Source organism: Peromyscus leucopus, chromosome 3 (genome assembly GCF_004664715.2).
Source record: "Peromyscus leucopus breed LL Stock chromosome 3, UCI_PerLeu_2.1, whole genome shotgun sequence".
NCBI lineage: Eukaryota > Metazoa > Chordata > Mammalia > Rodentia > Cricetidae > Peromyscus > Peromyscus leucopus.
Window position 1 is genome coordinate 100,153,472 of NC_051065.1, and position 20,618 is coordinate 100,174,089.

General features: G+C 49.3%; 1 protein-coding gene across 14 annotated transcripts in view; it reads left to right on the plus strand.

Moving 5' to 3' along the window:
* The window catches only part of Dysf (dysferlin), a 242,916-nt gene that overhangs the window by 141,134 nt on the left and 81,164 nt on the right, over positions 1-20,618 (plus strand). For 8 of the 14 annotated variants that reach the window (XM_037203840.1, XM_037203844.1, XM_037203848.1 and 5 more), the window contains 4 exons: positions 2,600-2,701; positions 2,795-2,956; positions 5,059-5,224; positions 5,556-5,632. In XM_037203840.1, the coding sequence (XP_037059735.1) occupies positions 2,600-2,701; positions 2,795-2,956; positions 5,059-5,224; positions 5,556-5,632 (507 nt within the window). Of the gene's footprint in view, positions 1-2,599; positions 2,702-2,794; positions 2,957-5,058; positions 5,225-5,555; positions 5,633-10,327; positions 10,391-20,618 lie in introns of all 14 variants that reach the window. The other 6 variants (XM_037203838.1, XM_037203842.1, XM_037203846.1 and 3 more) reach the window with 1 other exon arrangement.

The window sequence follows — 20,618 nt, forward strand, 5'->3', positions numbered from 1 at the left end:
CAGAGGACCATGATGCTGTCTTGCAGGCTGGGCAGAGAAGGCCATCAAGAGAAGGAACCCCGGGGAACTGGAGCCAATTGGCCTGGGCCGGAACGTTGTGGGAGGCCTGGGGACAGTGTGGTGGACAGAGGGCGTGCTGGGATGAGAGGGACGTCCTCATGCCGAGGACGTGGTCCCTGGGTGTTCACTAACCTCTGTCTCTGCTCTTCTTCCTCCTGCTTCCGCCTGCCTGGCTCCACAGCTGTGTACCCCTGCCTTCTTCATGCAGAGCCTCTTCCAGACGGTACTAGTGCCCGCTTGGGCTTCTTGCCTCCAGCCCACTCGGGGAGTGGGCTCCACTGTGGGGAGTCTGGTTCTCAGGTCGTACAGCAGACGTCATCACAGGGCTCTGGGGAGCTAGAAGGGAAGGTGGCCCACAGACAGCCCACAGCTAGCTGGTGGGTCTTCTTTGGTGAAGAGGGTGGCCGGGTGAGGAACATTGTTCTTTGGCCTCCTCACTCGGCAAAGCTTGGAGCCTAACCCTTCCTGTTGCCGCCCCTTGCCCCCATTCCCTTTGGTCCCACAGTGGGCTGGGCATCGGGCACGAGAGGTTAGGAATATGCCACAAAGCTAGGCCCTTAAAATAGGCCACCTCTGCTGTACAGTCACCTGCAGCTGGTGGCAGGTGTCGGAGTGTGGCCCCAGCTTCTGCTAGCAGCCCAGCTGCTCGGGTGGTTGCACAGGCTGTCTGGGTGCGCCTGTCCTAGGCTCTGTGGTGGGCACAGCTCCCCTGCAGGTGTGCACTGAGGCTGCTCTTGTCTGTCACCCACCCTATATCATGTCACCTACTGCCGCCTAGGAGGAAGCCAGGCAGTTTCTACCTTTGTCCCGGTGACTGAAGGGTGGTTATAAAGCCAATGTTGTTCTGAGAGATGTTTCTGACTGCCCAGCTCTCCTCAAGTGACCCCTAGGAGAGCAATCTGAACACCAGCGGTAATGGCCACGGCGCCGACAACAATGGCGTCCGTAATTACAGTCACATCATTCATTAAGTGCCTTCTGGTGCCAGATGCTCCTCTTGTTCATCTTCTCCTTTACTTCTCAGAGTGACTTTGTTCAGCGTCTTGTTATTCTTTCTTTATGAGGACACTGAGTCACTGGTGCTGAGTAATCTGCCCAGGGCCACACAGCTAGGAAGCAACAGAGCTGGCATCGGAGTCCAGGGCTGTCTGGTCCTGGACCTGAGGTCCTTACGGCCATGGGTCAGGGTGGTGTGGCATCATCAGAGGGCCACTGGGCAGGAGGTGGCTGGAGTTGCTATGAAATTTGATGTAGGCAGGAGGAAGCTGCCCTTGTCACCCATGTTAGCAATTCTCTGTCAATATACTGTCCTTTCCGAAGAAAGACTGTTGGAGAGTAAGTCAGGTGATCACAATGCTTACTGAAGCACAGCCCGTTTGGTACTAGTTAATCTTTGTAGCATCAAGACGTCCATGTATGTATGGATGTGCTATCTGACGGTGTATCCAAGGAGGTTCAATTTCTAGTGTAACCCGTGTTTGTGTTTATTACAAAGGTTTCCCACTAGGTGGCAGTGAAGCGTCTTGACCTAATAAACTTGTAAAATACAATTTCCTGACATGGAGTCAAAAGATTGCCCCAGTAGTTCTAAGTGAGCGTTTGCCTGCTGGAGACACTCTTCAAGGTGTACGGCACGCAGCTCCCATGCTAGAGACTGGCTAGAGACTGACTTCCGCTAACTAGACCACACAAAGGGGCTGAGTGACAGGAAGGTGAGATGACCTTTCTAGTCTCATGGATGGTAGAGCTAGTGTTCACACCTACAGCTGCCATGCTGGGAGCCCATTACCTGAGATCACACCTCTCTTACTGCCTTCCCCTGCTTAACACAACGCTCTTAGTGTTTCCTGCCCAACTCCCTTGGGAACCCCCTGAGCAGTCCAGCATCACCACATGCCTCACTCATCTCTGGTCCGTGCTGGTGAGGGAGCCTCCTCTGGAGTGCCGCTGATGGTGGCCTTATATCCCTTGTCTTATAAGGACAGGGGCCACACATCCCTGTGTCTCATTTACCATTGCTCTGTTCTTCCTGGCTCCCTATGAGCATGTTCTCTTCTTGCTGATGTGAATATGGGGTTAGGGGTTGGAGGGTGTCTGGCTGGAAACCAGGTGTGTCTCAGCTGGTGGTCAGGAGAGCAAGCATGGAGGGAAGCGACTGAGAGATGGAAGTAGGTGGGCCAGGACGGAGCAGGAGGGTATGCATGCTCATGTCAGCATCTGAGTGCGTTCATATGTGAGCACACATGTATGTGCTGTAGAGGGGGAGACCTGGCTGTCTCACCGGCGCTCTGTGTTGTGGGAGGACAGCTTGGCCTTGTGCGAAGACGTGTGCATTCTGATCCTGGACAGCACAGTGCCCAGCTGAGGCTGATCCAGCACCCTCATTTTTACTGCCTGTTAGTCCACCTCGAGCTTCGTCCTTCTCCAATCCTACGTCTCCCAATGCATGCCATTGCCTTCTGCCTTCCTGTCCTCTCTAGTCCCACTGCCCTGGCCTTCCCCCCACTGTGGTCTCTTTCCTGCTTTGCTGTCCCCGCAGACGGAGGACACAGACTTGCCTTACCCACCACCCCAGAGGGAGGCCAACATCTACATGGTGCCCCAGAACATCAAGCCAGCTCTCCAGCGCACAGCCATCGAGGTGAGCCTGGCTGTCGGACAAGGGCTGCTGGCCTGGCCTTCCCGCTTCCTGATCCAGCCCTGCTCAGCTGCTCTGCCCTTTCTCTGTCCCCAGATCCTGGCCTGGGGCCTGAGGAACATGAAGAGCTATCAGATGGCCAGCATCTCTTCCCCTAGCCTCGTGGTGGAGTGTGGGGGCCAGACAGTGCAATCCTGTGTCATCAGAAACCTCCGGAAGAACCCCAACTTTGACGTCTGCACCCTGTTCATGGAAGTGGTGAGCTCTCCCTCCCCACTGTTCCCTTCCATAACCCTGAGCGATGGAGTGACTTCCTGATCCCAGCAACCCTGGGGTTCAGCTCCAGTTCTCAGAAAGGCCCAGCTCTCTCTCTCTCTCTCTTCTCTCTCTCTCTCTCTCTCTCTCTCTCTCTTTCTCTCTCTCTCTCTCTCTCTCTCTCTCTCTCTGTATCCTATCACCTCCAGAACTTCTGTGAAAACAGGAATTACTTCTTGTCTGACTGACGGTTTTTGTCCTGTGTGTGGCACACATGGCTACTGTCCCCTCCTGCCTGATCCCGGGTCAGCAGAAGCCTCAGGAACCGTTTTCAATCTATTCCTGTAGGGAAGGCTTGCATGGCCATGGCCTCTTCCCAGGGACCCCCCAGGGCTTACCTTCAGACATTCCCCCCCATTTTCCCTGGTTCTATTTTAGCTTGAGCCTTGCAAAGAAACCTTGCACCTCCAGTCCCTGCTCCCCAGTTCTGGCTCCTCAGTCCCCCGTTCCCAGGCCATTGGGCCCTCAGCTGTCAGCCCCATCTGAGTCCTCAGTTCCCTATTCCTTAGTCCCAAACTTTCAGACCCTGGTTTCTAACTTCCAGCTCTCAGGCCCAAGCCCTTGGCTCCCTAATTCTCAGCTTTCAGGCCCTGGCTCTCCAGACCCTGGCCCCCAAGTCTTCAATCTTGGGTCCCCAACAATCAACTTTTAGCCCCCAGCCCTTGGCTTTCCAGCCTTTGATACCCCAGCCCCTGATGTCCATTCATCAGCTCCCAGCCCTGCCTTGAGTCCTCTACCTCCATTTCCCCAGCCCCTGATGTCCATTCATCAGCTCCCAGCCCCTGCCCTGAGTCCTCTACCTCCATTTCCCCAGCCCCTGATCTCCATTCATCAGCTCCCAGCCCCTGCCCTGAGTCCTCTACCTCCATTTCCCCAGCCCCTGATCTCCATTCATCAGCTCCCAGCCCCTGCCTTGAGTCCTCTACCTCCATTTCTCCAGCCTGTGATCTCTCAGTGTTCATCCCCAAGTCCTCAGTGCCCCAGCCCCTGAGTCTTTAGTGTTGACTCTCACTTCCCAGCCCTAGCTCCCAACCCTGCCTGTCAGCTACCATATCCTCAGCTCCCAGCCTCCAACCTTCAACCCTGGCTCTCAGAATCTGTAGCTTCAGCTCTCAGCATCCCAACCCCCTGACCTACCGGCTCTCAGGCCCCATAGCCCTCAAACCTGACCCCACATTGTGGTCCTAGTCCATGGTCTCCCAACCCCTGTCCTCATTGGCCTCCTAGCTTCTGATCTCTCAGCCCCTAGCCCCCACCCCCATCCCACAGATCTTAGCCCCAGTTCCCGCTCCCGGCCCCCTCCCCACAGTCCTCTGCCATTGGTTCTTAAATCCCAATCCCTGGCCTTCCACTCTTCAGACTTCTAGTGCTTAGAATCAACCCCCAGCCCTGAGCCCTGAACCCTGAGTCTCCCACCCCTCATCCCTCCATTCCTCAGCCCCCAGGCCTCCCCAGCTCCCCGGGCTGCCTGGGCCCAGTGGCCAATGTAAGTCAAGTCTGAGAAAAGGAAAATAGTTTGCAAGATGAAAGCACGATAGAAATTCCAGGCCCAGTGGCTGTCAACAGGAGCCTTCTCTTGGCTCAGCCAAGACGCCACTGAAGGAGTGCATATAAATTATTTCAAGTTGTGTTCAAAGTGCTTTTGGGGTTGGGGGGAGAAGAATCTGGGTCTACAAGCCAACTCCTGAGTATCCACTTGGGGGGGACTGTCTGTAAGAAATGTCGAGCGGCAGCTCAACTCCCCCTTACCCCCCAGGCAGTGCAGGTTCAGAGAAAATAGACTTGCTCAGAGTTCAGGCTGACCTGGGTGTGCTTGGAGGTAAAGCTGTGGGAAAGCCAGCCTCCACACACAGCAGCCAAGGAGAGACAGAAAGGGGTGTGGCCTCTGTCCCACTGGCTGCTGGCCACCATGTTGGATTTGGGGCTCTTGGGGACTCAGAGTTACTCTTTGTCCCTTGGTCCTACCTGTGAGTGCTCTCTCTCACTCCTTCCCCAGAAATGGACTGAAGCCCATGTTTAAAGTGTCTCTCTTCTCCTCTCTCCAGATGTTGCCCCGAGAGGACCTCTACTGTCCCCCGATTGTGGTCAAGGTCATTGATAATCGTCAGTTTGGCCGCCGGCCCGTAGTGGGCCAGTGCACCATTCGCTCCCTGGAGAAGTTCCTGTGTGACCCATACTCAGCAGAAAGTCCTTCCCCACAGGGCGGCCCAGGTAAAGAGGGAGAGGTGGCTTTTGCTTAGCTGGCCCAGAGGTGTGTGGTGGTGGGTCTTTCCTTCCTCAGGTTGGCACATCTGGAGCAAGTGAGCCTACTTGTGGGTGGGAAGCATGGTTCAAAATAGGGGTGACGGTGAGGGAAGAGCCGAGGGGGGAGGCGCAGAGGGAGAGGAATAGGAGGTGGGAAATGGGGGGAGATGGGGGATGGATTCAGGGAAAGGAAGGGCCGGGGGCAGAGAGAAAAAGAGTGTGAGGGGTGGTGAGACTGAGGGTCTGGGGACAGTCCCTTGGCTGAGTCCTCATAGGAGTGGACTTGCTCTCCCTGCAGATGATGTGAGCCTTCTCAGCCCTGGGGAGGATGTGCTTATCGACATTGACGACAAGGAGCCTCTCATCCCTGTCCAGGTAGGTTAAGGAAAGTGGCAGCTCCCTCCCGCCCCACCCCCAAGGAGCTGGCCTCAATTTCCCCACCCTGTACTCCTCATCTCTAGCTCCTCCCCTGCCCTTCCCTACCACATAGCCATTATACCCAGCCCTCTACACCCTGGTGGCTGGGTGCTGCCTGATGGACGGGCCTGGGCAGGGGCTTTCAGTCTGGTTGGAGAAGGGGTGTGTACTCCTTAGGGTAAGATCTAAACTTTCTTTTTTTTCTGGAAGCATGCGGGGAAAATGGAACATCTCCCTTGGGGCTGCACTGAAGGCTTTCTGTCTGAGATCCCTCAGTGAGAAGGAGGTGGGAGGGAGTGTCTCTTCTTCGAGGAAGATGGTTCTGGGATCTCATGCTCGGCAGCTCCGTGGATGTAACTTAGAGAGAGCAGGCTGTGTTTAGGACTGTGTATATCTTGCTTATCCCCCACCTCCAGGACCAGGAGGGGAGGATTTGGGGGGAAGTTGTTGCAACCTGCTGCAGTCAATGGTTCTTTTGCCGGAACTCTGCAACCTAGGACCTGCTGATGACCACAGGACATGTCAAGGCGTGTGGCAGGAAGCCTATGACGTATTTTACCCAAGGGAGCACTGTTCCTATCTTGGGCCCTGGATGGGCTCTGCATCCCGTCCAGCACTTGCCCCAAGAGAGGTGGAGAAAGCCCTACTGTGAACAATGGCCTGACTTGCTCAGGCTGCCACCCTCCTCTGTGGCTGTGCATGCTGTTGCTCACACACCTGATGCCTTCAGTGCTCCTAAAACTTCAGGCTGCCTGAGGCAGAGCCTCCTAGCCTGTTTGATGGCATCCTCTCCTCAGGCTGCAGTGAATAGATGGGTGTGTGTGTGTCAATGGCTGGATAGATGGATGGATTAACAAGTGACACTCAGCTAGGCTCTGCACTCTTCAAACCACTCATTAAATCTTAGCTTTGCAAACGAGAACAAACCTGAGTGCTGAGATGGCCCCAAGATCCTTAGAGCTCAGTTCTGAGGTGGTCACTGGAAATACTGAGTGCCATTTTCTGCCGATTTCTCAATCTCCCATCTTCCTGCTACTTCCATGGGAGCACCTCCAGTGTTTGTTCCTGGAGCCACGCTGCTGCTGCAGAGGCTGGAAGTATTGTTCTACAGTTTCACCAGTGCTAAGAAGGTGTCAGAAGCCCCAAGCCCTCATCCCTCAGCCTGTAGCACTCACCAGGGCTCTGCCCTGCTAGCCTGTCTGCTGAGACAACCTTTGCCTTTGTTCTCTTGCTCAGTTCGTTATTTGAGACTCAACTTAGGAATGCTCACCACATCTCTGGCAGGATCTTGGCCACTGCATCAGCTCTGGGTCCTGCATGTCTCTTTGAGTCTCAGCATCTTCTCTGGACTAAATGCATGACAGCAACCAGGCTGCCTTTCTTTTATGTCCCCAGTGTCCAGCACAGGGCCTGGTTTAGAGGAGATGTTGAATGAGAATCTGTCTGTTTGGCCAGTGGGTAGCTGAATGAATGGATAGATGGATGGGTAGATGGATGGATGGATGGATGGATGGATGAGTAGGTGGCTAGAGAGTAGACAGATGGATGGCTAGATGGGTGAATAAATTAATGGATAGATGAGAGGATGGGAGGATGGATGGGTGAATAGGCAGATGGATGAACAGATGGGTGGGTAGATGGGTGGGTGGATGAGTGGATGGACATATGGATGGATGGATGGATGAGTGGATACATGGATAGGTAAGTTGATGGGTGGTTGGGTGGATGGATGGAGAGGTAGATGAATTGGTGAACAGATGGATGGATAGACAGGTAGATGCATAGATGGGTGAACAGATGGATAAATGGCAGATGGATGGGTTTATGTATGTATGTATACATGTATGTATGTATGTATGTATAAATGCATGGAAGAATAAACAGATAATTCGCCCATTGTCTGCATGGGTCTGAGGAAGAATGTTTCCTAGCAGGGAAACCTGAATGGAAATTTGAGATGGCTCTACAGTGATGTCAGTACAAGTTTATATTTTGTCTTCCTCGTGGATGGATATTTGTAGCTAAGTGAGTCCCAAGCCCTGGCTTCCCCTGCCCTCCAGCTCCTATTTCCTGTCCCCTTCACAGGTCTGTCTGAGTTACAACTAAGTAATGGCTTCCCGGCAGACCCGCTGCTCTCTGTGTGCGACCTTCAGTGTCCACAAGCTGAGATGACGAAGGACTGTTTGGGCCCTGCTGGCTACTGGCACAGCCCGAGGTAGACAGTGAGGAGCCCAGGCTGGACAGACGCCTGGCCCTGACATGAGGGGCCCAGGGCTGGGCCTGAGCAAGATTCAGAGCCAGAGCTAGGCCTGTGCTCCATGTCAACACATGGCCACTCTGACTGGAGCAGTGGGCAGAGAGGTGTGTGGCTGGGAGCTGGGCTGCTGGAGGAGTGCCACACAGCAAGGCTGGCCTTGCCTAGCTTGGGAGATGGCAGGGGAACATGAAGAAGAGGATGACAAGAGGAAGAAGATGAGAAAAAGGGACCAGCTTGCTTTGATGGGAGAGGCCTGGGCCCTATTCTTATTGAATATACCATCTGGCAGGAACATACCATCTTGGGGAGGTGATAGGTGTGTTTACATAGCAAAGTTTTTTTTTTTTTTTTTTTTGTGTGTGTGTTCTGTGTAGGTTTCAGACTGGTTGTTGAGATGTGTGTGTGTGTGTGTGTGTGTGTGTGTGTGTGTAGTAAGGCGGTATGTGTATATGTGTGTGCACTAAGGTAGTGTATATGTGATAAGATGATGTGTGGTAAAGTTGTGTGTGTGTGTGTGTGTGTGTGTGTGTGTGCATGTGGTGTGGTAGTATGTATGTGGTAAGGTGGTATATACATGTGATAAGGTAATGTATGTGGTAAAGCATGCATGTGGTTAGGTAGTATGTATGTACATGTGGTAAGGTTGGTTGGTATGTGTGTGGTGAAGTGGTGTATACATGTGGTAAGGTGGTGTGTGTGTGTATGTGGTAAGGTAGTATGCATGTTTATTGTAGGTATGTGTGGATATGTCAGTGGTAGATGTGTGTGTGTGTATGTGTGTGGTGAGGTGTGTGATAAGGCACTATGCATGCACATGTGTGTGGGATGTGTATTACTGAAGACACAGTTGGCAGGTGGCATGGAGAAGCCCTGACAACATGATGGGGACCTTCTCACTCACGGTGGGCTGGGGTGTGGGCAGCTCTCAGGCTCAGGCTAATTTGGAGCTCACTGCTCCACTTATAGTCTCGAGGCTGCCATGAAGGTGGAAACGGCCCCAGAATTAGAGCAGCAAATTATGGCCCCGGCCCGAAGGGGAGTGTGTAATTTCTGCAGCTGCACGGAGCTTGGCACTATGTTTAGCTGTGTGTGTTCCTTTGGCTCTGATGACCTGCCTGTACCCCTCTCACCTTCTTTAAAAAGGAACATTTCCAAAATAACAGTGAGGCCGCTGAGGGGTCAGAGCAAGAAGGGGAGGGACAGAGGCATCTTTGGCCATCTGGGGGCTGCTGGAGAAACTCACCGTCTATTCTGGAAGGTCCTACTGTACCCGATATTGGCCAGCAGCCCTGGCTGGTTGCCATTTAATCTGCCTTCCTTCCCGGACTTGGGCTCTGGAGCTCCTCGGTGATGTTTCCTACGCAGAGGAGAGGGCAGGGAGTCAAAACCCCACTCCGGTCTCAACGGGGGTCTCTCCTCACTTCTGCCCTACACCTGACCTCTCTTCTTGCACAGGAAGGGAGCCTGGCCTGGGCTTCCCTTTTCCAGGATCCTCTTGGCGCCTCTGAATCATTGAAGATAGAGGCTGGTGCTGGTGGTTGTGGGTCCCCACTGGACCCGGCTTCTCCAGCCTCACCCCCCATTTCTCCTGTTGCAGAGTCAGTTTTCTGTCCCGACCCCCAGATCTGCTGTTTCCTTCTTCCTCTGCCCCCCTCTCCTGCTTTGTCCACCCTTTTTAGGCTGTTCATCCACCTGAGCCCTAACCTCTCCCCCTGGCCCCTTGCCGTGGCCTCCAAGCATGTCTGAGGCTCTCCTCTAAGACATCGGGTTACAGTCCTAGAGATACCAACCGAGGGCTTGTGGTGGGAAGTCATTCCCAGGGCAGGCAGCAGGGGTATACTGTGAGACTCCTTCAGCCTCCTTCATGTAGGCCTGGAGAGCCGTGTGGTCCCCAGCTCCCGGAGGATGGAAGCTGAGGATCTTGACCGTGCTTGGCCACCCCACCCAGCAGGTCTGGGTATGTTAGTGACAGAAGGAGCAGATGGTGGGGACCGGAAATGTCCCTGGAGCAGGCAGGCTTGAGAAAGGCAGGGACAGTGGCTGAGTAGGTGGCACCTGATCAGGGGCAGCAAAGGCAAGCAGATTGCAGCCGGAGAGCAAACTAGCCTGGCGAGGTCTTCCTCACGTTTGGACTGACTCGCCTCTCCTTGTCGCTCTGGGTCGTTGTGGTTCAGGGAGGTCATGGAGCTATCCAAGGTGACGTCAATGGTTGGGTCATGGAGCTGGGCTTGTCCAACTGAGGACAGCCAAGTCTTCACACAGCTGATGCAGAGGGTTCCTGGAGGGGAAGGGGGTGGGGAGAGCCCTACCCCCTCAGAGCTGGCCATCCTTCCCTGTCACAGGTCCTCAAATCTTGCCCTCAAATCCTGTCACTAACTGACGTGTTTAATTTGTAGCTCGCAGATGGGCTGTCAAGCTTGGCCCCCACTAACCTGAGGTCTTCTCCGTCCAGTCCTCATGTAGGTATTGTTCATTATTTGTTGGCTCCATTTTCCTTGCACAGATCGGGGATAAGGAGGAGAGGAGGCATTCCTGAGCATGGCATAACCATGGAGGGGTGGGGGGAGGCCCTGGGTGTAGTTCCTAAATCTCTGCCTCTGATCAATGTCCTGCTCCTCCTGAGCCTTACTTCAGTCCTGGTTACCCAGGTGGGCTGGGCTTCCATGTGGTTGTGAGGGCCAGAGGAAGCAGGCATGTCCCTAGCTTCAATTGTGCCCTTTGGGACTTGGGCCCAAGAAGGTTCCTCAGATGGCAGCTGCTAGCCTTCCTTGTTACTCCCAACACGTGTGTGTGTGTGTGTGTGTGTGTGTGTGTGTGTGTGTGTGTGTGTGTGTGCCTGAAGACTCCTGGTGGGTCCTGGTGTATCCTGAGATCCAAGTGGTTGGGCCAATGGCAGCACTGTGGTGCCCATCCGGGCTACTTTCTTTCTGCCTCTGCTGATCTGCAAGGTCCAGGCTTCTTTCTGAATTATCTTTTGTGGGAAATACAGAAAACACAGAGTGAAGGGCAGAGGAAGAGCTATCCACGTCTCCATTTGCTGCTAAGACTGTTTAGACATGCCTGTGTTTTTAGGTCTCTTTTATGTACTTGTTTATACTTTGAGTTTTACAATGTTAGAATCATATTGCATTTTCTTATAATTTGCATTAAAAAGCTTAAAAGTACAGTGTGACTGCTCTCCCACTCTCTATTCTATATTTTAAAGATGGCCGAATGGCACCTGGGCCCTCCGGAAGTGCTCACTGCTCATCGCTGGACACTTGATTTGTTAATCCTCCTCACTGCTGTCTCCTTACATCCCGAGAAATCTTAGTTTACTATCTGTAGGTCAGGTCATTTAATTTATTCCTAGGCATTTTGTAGCCTTTATTACTATTCTCAGTGGAATATCTTTCTTTTTTGTGACTATAATTCTTGCTAGGAAATCCCCCTCAATTCCCCTCCCCCTTCCTCTCCTGTCTTCTCTTCTGTGGCAGGAATTAAGCCCAGGATCCTCTGCATGCTAGGCAAGTGCTATAACCCCGAGCTACGCCCCAGCTCCCGAAACACTACTTTTGTATACTTACATTGCGACTATCTCTTTATTAAGCCCTTTCCTCAGTCCTTATTGATTGAAGAAAATTTCTAGATGGCTAAGACTGTTCAAACAAGCCTGGCTTTATTCCTCAAAGCTGTGCCTTTATTATTCCCCATTTCAGAATAATATTTGACAGTAGAGCTGGCACTGAGCAAAGTTATTTGGCCACTAATTTATGAGAACGGCTCTGTTATTATGAGAACGGTTTCTGTTAGTTATGGTAACAACTACCTGTTTCAGATCATCTTGGCTTTGTCAAGATTTGGTCTTTTATTGTCAGTCTTCTAATAACTTAAACTTGGGACGAGGCCTGGAGAGGTGGCTCAGTGGATAAGAGAGAGTGCTTGCTGCACAAGCCTGAGGACCCCAGTTCAAATCCTCAGCATCCTCATAAAGAGCCAGGCATGGCCACATGTACCTATAACCCATAAGGGGGGTGTGGCGAGCAGAGACAAGAGGATTCCCCAGGGCTGGTTGGTGGCCAGCTTAGCTCCAGCTTCAGTGAGAAATTCCATGTCAAGGGAATAGGGTAGAGGGCGGTAGAGCAGGACACTTGTTGTCTTGCTTCAGCCTCCACATGAGTACATGGGCTTGTATACCTGCACATACATGTGCGCATCCCCCCGCCCCTCCCCCCACAACACACAAAGGAAAAATAAGTGTTCTGTCTTATCAATATCATTTGGTATTTATGAAGATGATACTTCTCTTTACATTATTCTGGTAATAGAAAGCACAACGGCCCCATGTTCATGGGGTAAACCCAAGCCTTGCTGTCTGTCAAGGGCTCCTAGCTGACTCAGGCTGAAATCCTCTTTTCCCAGACAAACGGGCGGTCAGCTGGCTGGTGGGACAGGTTGGGTAGACTGGATCATGAAGCTCCTGCTATTGAACACTGACATGCAGGCTCCCCCTCCCCCCACTGAGCATGCTCATCTCCCAGTCATTTGCCACAAGCCAAGCTCTCTTTGGCTCTGACTGTGCTGAACAGAGGGCTGTTATCCTTTCATTTAAAACCCCGGCCAACATGTAATGTCTGTGATTTTTAGCCTTTAGTTTACTAATGTTTGAGAAGACTGTAACGATGCTACAAAAACTTTGGAGTGTGGAGTTCTTTGAAAATTTAAGATCTGTCTGCCATTTTGTATGCCATTTTGTTTGTATTTTTTAAAAAAGCTGAAAGCATTCAAATTCAAATTTTATAGTTTTTTTTTTTGGCATATTTGTGTCATTACATTGTTAATGCAGCTGGCATGGAGAGGTTGGAAGCAGACACAGTTGACCGTGGTCACAAGCACAGTTGACCGTGGTCACAAGCACAGTTGACCGTGGTCACAAACAGAGCTGACTTGCCAGGAGCTGCAGAGGGTATGCCGGAGCAGCCGCAGGCCTTCAGCTGGCCCTGGCCTTTATGTGGCAGACTGTGGAGGGTGTCTCTCCATCCCGGACAAGAGAAATTCTCTCATGTACCTTGGAGTTAGACTTGCTGCTACTTATTTAGGATTTCTACACCTTTGCTAGTGGTGCTTGGGATATGTCTTAATTCAGCTTTGATGCCAGAGTTACACCAGCCCCCCACACCTGCTGCTACTGCCTCTGCCCTGCAGCAGTCTCTGAGGCCTGAAGATTGACTTTTTTTAAGTCTCTCTCTCCCCTCCTTCCCTCCCTCCCTTCCTCCCTCCCTCCCTCCCTCCCTCCCTCCCCCCCTCTCTCTGTTTACATTATAGGCTAGATCTGCATATGAAGGAGAACACGTGGTTTTTCTCATTCTGAGCTTGAATCACCTCGCTCACTTAATGCCATACTTTCCAGATTCATCCATTTTAACTCCATCCTGTAGATGTGCCACATTTTCATGACCTTCTTGTCCTTTAGTGGTGCATTTCTCAGTTAATTGCTATTCATATGTAAATGAAATCAGCCCTTATACATGCTGGTCTTATTTTCAGAAACTTCTCTAAGATTCTTATTAATTCTCCTGACTCAAGTGTTCTGAGTTTTAGTCAGTTATATAATTTGTATATATTTTTTGTGTGTTTTTTATCTTTATTGTTTCCTTTTCCTGCTTTATTGCACTGACTAGGACCTCTAGATGTTTTATGTGATTGATTATCGAAAGTATTCTTTTCTGATCCTGTTTTTTCTTAAATGAATAATTTTGCCTCACAAAGGAATATGAAATGTATGAGCTGAATGATGATGAGATAGTTAATGTTTATTATCAGGAATGCTGCTTTACTGAATGCTTTTCATGTAGCTGTTGAAATGGTCATGTGATTTTTCTCCTTTGTCCTGTTCCTGTGAAGTATTTTCACTTTATGCTCCTTTTCTTGCAGTTCTGAAGCAGCTTCACATGTCAGAAACATGGCACCCTGGCCACGCCTAGTTTCTTTTTTCTGTGTTGCCAGATTTCATCTGCAGAGATTTAGTTCTGTCTGTCTTGGTTCTTTTTTTTTTTTCGTGTGTAGCCCTGGTTGTCCTGGAACTCACAGAGATCCGCCTGCTTCTGCTTCCCAAGTGCTGGGATTAAAGGCGTGTGTATGGCCCCAGGATTTCTTTTTGCCTCAGTTTTGGTGATTGCTGACTGCTTGAGATGTCTTCCTTAACGCCATTCAGGCTTCAGTGTCTAGGTAACAGTCATCTTGTAAGGAGCTTGGGTGAGAATGAACTTTCTCTAGTCTCCAAGAAGACAGAATAAGCCTGGCATCATCTTGCCTGTGTTTGGCAAACTCACTTGTAAAGCTGTCTAGACTTAGCATTCTTCTTGGGATATTTTAAACTGCTGTTGTAATTGTAAGAATCTTTATAGGACCTCTGAGATTTTTGGCTTCTAGGTGAGTCACTTTTGGTGATTTATGTTTTATAGGAATGTATCCATTTCCTCCCCAAATATTGGCATAGCAATTTTTTTGTAATGCCCTCTCAATTTTTCTAGTTTTTCTTCTCCATCAAGCCATGTCGCCTTTATTCCCAGGATTTTATTTTATTATTCTTGTCACTTGTTATCAGATTATTTTCAGAGAATCAATTTTTGAGTTGATCTTTCATTTTGTTTCCTTATTTCCTAGCTGATTAATATTTTTATTATTTCCTTCCTCTTATTTGGGGTGTTTATTATATTTTTAACCTCTATGTAAACATTGAAGGCTATAAAGTTCTCTGTTAAGTATTGTGTTATGCTTCCCACAGGACTTGGCAAGCAATATTTTTGCCATTTTTCTGTTCTGAATATTTTCTTATTTCTGTTATTTCATTTTGACACCTGAGTTGTCTGAAAACATTTTGGAAGTTCCTAAATTATGTTTCAATTTATCTTTCTGTTGTTGTTGATACTGGCTTAGCTTAGCTTTACTGTGGCCCAGAGGATGAGTCTATGTGTAATAATACTCAGGAATGACCTTTATGGCCTAGGAAAAGGTCCATATTTAATGACCTGTTTGTGTAAGCCTGAAGAATGTGTGTTCTTCAAATGTGTTTTACAGGCTATACACCCACTTAGGACACTTTGTTAATGTGTTATCAAATCTTGGGTTCCTTTGTTTTGTTTAATTTTGAAAAACTATGTGTGTGAGTCTGTGTGGGTATGTACACATAAGTGTAGGTGCCTGTGGAGGCCAGAAGAGGGTGTCGGATCTCCAGAAGCTGTAATTACAGGTGGTTCTGAGCCATCTGACATGGGTGCTGGGAATTTAACTTGGATTACAAGAGCAATTTGTTCTCTCTCTCTCTCTCTCTCTCTCTCTCTCTCTCTCTCTCTCTCTCTCTCCACACACACACACACACACACACACACACACACACACACACACGTATAGTTTACTGTACACAGTACACAGGGCTATATCCCTGGCTGGCCTGGAACTTGCTGAGTAGACCAGGTTGGCTTCAAACTCACACTCAACTGGCCCTGACTCCTGAGGCCTGGGATTAAAGACATGCGTCACTCCACCTGGATTCTCTCGTCTTTAAAAACACGTCTTCCTGCCAGTTTTTATCGACTATTTGATTTTTTCCACCTTACTTCCTGTTTCTATCAACTTTATCTTTTTATGTCTCTCTCTCCCTTCTTCTCTCCCTCCATTCATTCATCCCTCTCTCCCCTGGTATTGGGGACTGAATTCAGGGCCTTGAGCAGGCCAAGCCAGCACCCTGCCAATGAGTTACACCTCCTGAAACGCTCTCGTTTCTAAGATCTAAGAATCCGCCCTCCCTTCTCTTCCCCTCTCACTTGTCCTGTCAAGCTGTGTGAGTGACTAGTACGGAGTTCTTCTGTGTATTTGGGACAGTCTCTCACTAGGTGACCCAGGCTGGCCCTCACTTGAGGTCCTTCTGTCACAGCCTCCTGAATCACAGGATTATAAGTGTGCCACACACCAACCTCATTTAATCTTTTTGTTGTTGTTGTTTTGTTTTGTTTCGTTTTTTTTTTGAGGCAGGGTTTCTTTTAGTCGCCCTGGCTGTGCTGGAACCCCCTCTGTAGATCAGGCTGACCTCGAACTCAGAGATCTGCCTGCCTCTGTCTCCCGAGTGCTGGGATTAAAGGCAAGTGCCACCACTGCCCTGTCTTATTTAATCTTGACCTGCATCTTTGACTTAGCAAAGTCTAAATTAATTCACATCTACAGCTTCTTCCAGGATATGATTAAGAACTGAATGCTCTCCAAATACTTTCGCACTTTTGTTGAACATTTCAGTCTCATCTTGTAAGTCACATTTGAGTCTGTTTTTATTTTTTTAAGTAATCAGTTTTCTTTTTAGCTATGTTCAAATTTACTATTTTTTTTTGTGTAGTAGCCTCCTTCCTTTTATTTTACTTTTTATTTAAGTAGAATCTGTTGAAATTCTTATGTGGGAATCAGTTTATTTTAGGCTTTTCTGCTTTCTTTTAATTTTGTGTCTTGAGATAACTCGAACTCTTTGTATTTGTGCACACGCCTGCTTTTTTGTGTTTTTATCAGGACTCCAGTTTCACTGAAGTCATTTCTGTCAACAGTGCCTCTCTCTGAAGACTTCCATTTTCATTGGTTTTGGGTGGTTCTCAATTGTCATCTCTTCAAACTTTATCTAGTCTCTGTGCTTCTGACCATTCCATCTGGGGCTCGGAGGAGACACACCGTGGATGGACCATCTCAATCCTCCATGCCAACTAAATGTGCATGTTACATCTGATACTTTATCTGTGGCTTCTGCATCCACAGATGTAAACAGCACGGATTGAAAATATTTGAAAAGTGATTGTGCCCATGGCAAACACACACAGTCACTCAATGCAGTTAAATAACCATTTGCACGGCATTTGCTGCACACTGAGCATTACAAGCAATGTAGAGATGATTGACAGCATGCAGGAGGATGTGTGTAGGTTATATGCAAATCATACATAACCATAGATAAAGGCTTGAACATCTTTAGATTATGACCACCTAGGGGTCCTGCAGAAACTGAGGCTTACTCTGTTAATTTCTTCTTTTTAAAAGGATTTATTATATTATTTGTTTATGTGCATGTGTGTGTCTGTGTGTATACAAGTGTCTACAGAGACCAGAAGAGGGCACTGGAGTTATAGACAGTTGGGAGCCATCCCATGTGGGTGCTGGGAACCAAACTTTGGTCCTCTAGAAGAGCAGCAAGCACTCTTAATTCCCAAGCATCTCTCCAGTCCTGGGAATGAATTTTTTACAAAAAGATTTATGGTATTTTAAAAATATGTGTGTGTGTGTGTGTGTGTGTGTGTGTGTGTGTGTGTGTGTGTGTGTTGGGTATGCACATGGCAGTACAGGTGCCCAACGAGGCCGGAGGCATTGGATCCCACTGGAGTTGGAGTTCTGTATGGGTGTGTGCTGGCAGCTGAACTGGGGTCCTCTGTAAGAGCGGCGCATGCTCCTGACCACTGAGCCATCTCTCCAGCCCCCACGGTTGTTTCTTGATGATAACACTTAGGCTGATTTCTGAAGATTCGTCTTCTGTTTATTTGATGTTACTAGTTTGCGATCTGATATTTAACCCAGTTTACTGAGTTTTTCATCTCAAGATTTACATTTTTTAAAAATGTTCTTTCTTCTCCAGTCTGTTTAATTTCGAGGGTCTCTGTCTGTCTTTTGTTTCCTGGAGGGTCCTTTGGGTCACATGTTATTTCTGACGCTTCTGCTCTCTGTTCTCACGGGTCTGCTTCTGTAGCTGGTTGATCCCCGCTGGCACTGACTTACGGTGTCTCGTTCCTCATGTGTTGCACTATTTTTTGATTGTGAACTCATGCTCTTTGGAACTTTATCTGAGAATTCTTTGAGGCCTGGATGGAAGTCACATTCTTCCAGAGAGGATGTGTGTTTACTTTTACCAGAAGCCTGGAGACACTACAAACCCAGATTCACTTAAAACTAAATGTTCAGCCGTGGCTTTTGGGGTTCCATAGCCTATGCACTTGGCTCCTCATTTCTCTGGATTTTTCCTTTCTCGTTTGCTGCTAAAGCTTCTCTTTATGCCCTCATCATCTCCAGAGTGAATCAGGATGGTTTTAAAGATGCCTGTTGATGTGACGAGCATGCTGGGGAGATTCCTCTGGTTGTTTAGTTTGCTTTTTAGTTGGAAATCGAAATCTGTTTCAATTTGAAATCTGACAGTTCTGTTTTCCATCAAGCAGGTTCTGTCTCCTCCAGGATCGAGCGCTCTGATTTCCTGTCAGGGGCATCTTCTCCAAACGTCCTATGAACATGAACAAAGCCATTTGTTCTGTTTTGGACTCGGCTCTTTGGCTCAGGGAAACAGTTTTCTCAGTTCTCAGATTGTTTCCTTCTTGTGACCCTCGGTGCCATCTTGCCGTCCTTTGCTTAGGCTTTCAGAAGGAGGCTCTTGCTCATTAAGCACTGGGAGATGAGGTAGAGCCTGTTCCTGAATGCACAGACCTTTTTAAAGTCAACTCAGATCAGCCAAAGATGGGACAGTTTAGAGCTGCTAGAGTTTTCCTTTGCCAGTTGGGAATTCAACAAGAGGGAAAGAAAGCAGAAGGAACTCAGAACCACAGGCACTTACCATGGGTTTTTCTGTGAGCTGAAGACTGTGTGTTTGCTATGGCAGCTAACATAATCTAACGAAGTCAGAACCACAGTCCTTGCTGATGGACTCCTGTGTAAGAATTTCCTAAGTAAGGCAGGATTGACCTTTTACATTAGGCCGTCTGGACAGGAACATCACTCAGGGAAACCTCCGACAGTGTTGGTTGAGTAGATCCTAAAGTTTGTGGCACCTCCTAAGCCTGCTCAAGTTTCCATATGAAGAATTCCAGCATGCATTTGCAGGGAGAACAATGGTTGCCTGGTCCATGAGACCCTGGGCATTGGTCTAGCTCATGGCCTCCCTGTAGGCCATACAAGTAGAGAGGCAACTTGTGCTTGGAAATGGGTAAGAAATTTAGTGGTAGCTGACCAAGAATGACAGATACATCTATCTCTGAAAGTGGGGGTGGCTTTATTGCTTGGAGCCTTGCTTCTCTGGTGATGCTTGTGTAAACGCTATCTCTATTCAAGGCTGACTTCTTTCCCCGTTCTTCTAGGATAGCTCACTTGCTCCTCATTTTCTATCCCCACATTCTTCTCACTAGGAAGTAAGACTCTATGGGAGGACATTCTTTCCTATTGAGGTGATTTTGCCTCTCCTTGTCTTGACCTAGCACTCATTTAGATCAAGGTCACTTTCTCCAAGAACAGCCTTATTTCCCTCAATTTTGAGTTTGGAGAGAACGCCTTATTGTGATTCATGAGTCTCGACAGCAATTTATCCCAGGACTTTGAAGTAGATGTTTTTTGACCAAAGCAATCAGTTACGGGGCGTCGCTCACGAGCAAGGAGCATTTCCAGAGGCAGTTTGTCTCCGAGCTGCGAGCTATGAGGCTGCACCTCTGAACTTGAGAGTGAACTTTAACCATGTTCAGTGTGTGTGTGTGTGTGTGTGTGTGTGTGTGTGTGTGTGTGTACATGTGTGTCATATGGAGGCCGTAGGTCTATGTCAGACATTTTCTTAAACCATTCCCCACCTTCTTTTCTGAGACAGTTTCTCACTGAACCTGAAGCTTGCCTGGCCAGCCAGCCAGCCAGCCCCAGAGACCTTCCTGTCTTCACCAGCACTGGGATTACAGGCGTGCTGCCACGCCCAGCTTCTTATATGGGTTCTAGGGGTTGAACTTGGGTCTTCATGCTTGCAAGACTTTACTGACTGACCCTCTCCCCAGACTCCATATTCATACGTTTACCTTATTCTTGTGTCTATCAGCTGAGCTACTGAGGGAGACAGATGTGGGTTTCCTAAGGATGTGTACTGATGGTATTGGGGATGTTAGACTCACTACAGACATTTGAAAGTTGCCGAATCTCCCGTCATTAAGCATATCTGTGTTGTGCATGGTATGGGTGCAGGCTGGTCTCTGTGACTGCCACGAGCCCCGATTAGGTGTTTGATGCCTGTCCTCAGCGTCATTTGGGTCTTCCTTGTGCCTCATTCTCTCTTTCTCTCTGAACACATACAAACCGCCCATCAAATGACAAGTGAGGGGATGGGGTGGGGTGGGGGTGAGGGGAGGGAAGTCAGAGCCGCAATCTGTTAGCTATTTGGAGTAATTGGTTATTTGCTGTGTGTGCGGGTTGGGAAGCCCAGCACATACTTTACGGTCTCTCCTGTTACGGGGGCTGGAGTCACCCGCCGATATTGGATCCTGGTTGCTGGAGCCCTTGGCTCGGGGCGCCTTTCCCCTGCTTGGCATTCCTGCGGTCTCCTCGGGGGTGCACCCCTCCTCCCTCGGTGCACACTGCAGGGGGGACAGCCTGGGGTGAAACGTCTGGCAAACTCCAGGCCCCCATCAGGGAGGAGGCAGCCCTCGCTCCTTCCAGCCAGCCCTCCTCGCTTCTGCCTCCACTCGCTACCACCCTCCTCCCCGAGGGGTCTTTCCCCTGGCATGAGGGACTGACTTGCCCTCCCATAGAAAAAGAATCTTCTCTGTCTTAGAGGGGTATCCACAGCGTTTCCTGACAACCCACTGGCCAGAAGGCTTTCACCAGTATTTAACATAATGCCTTCTTATCCTTCTTGGTCCTGCACATGGTCCGCCCCTAGCCTGGGTT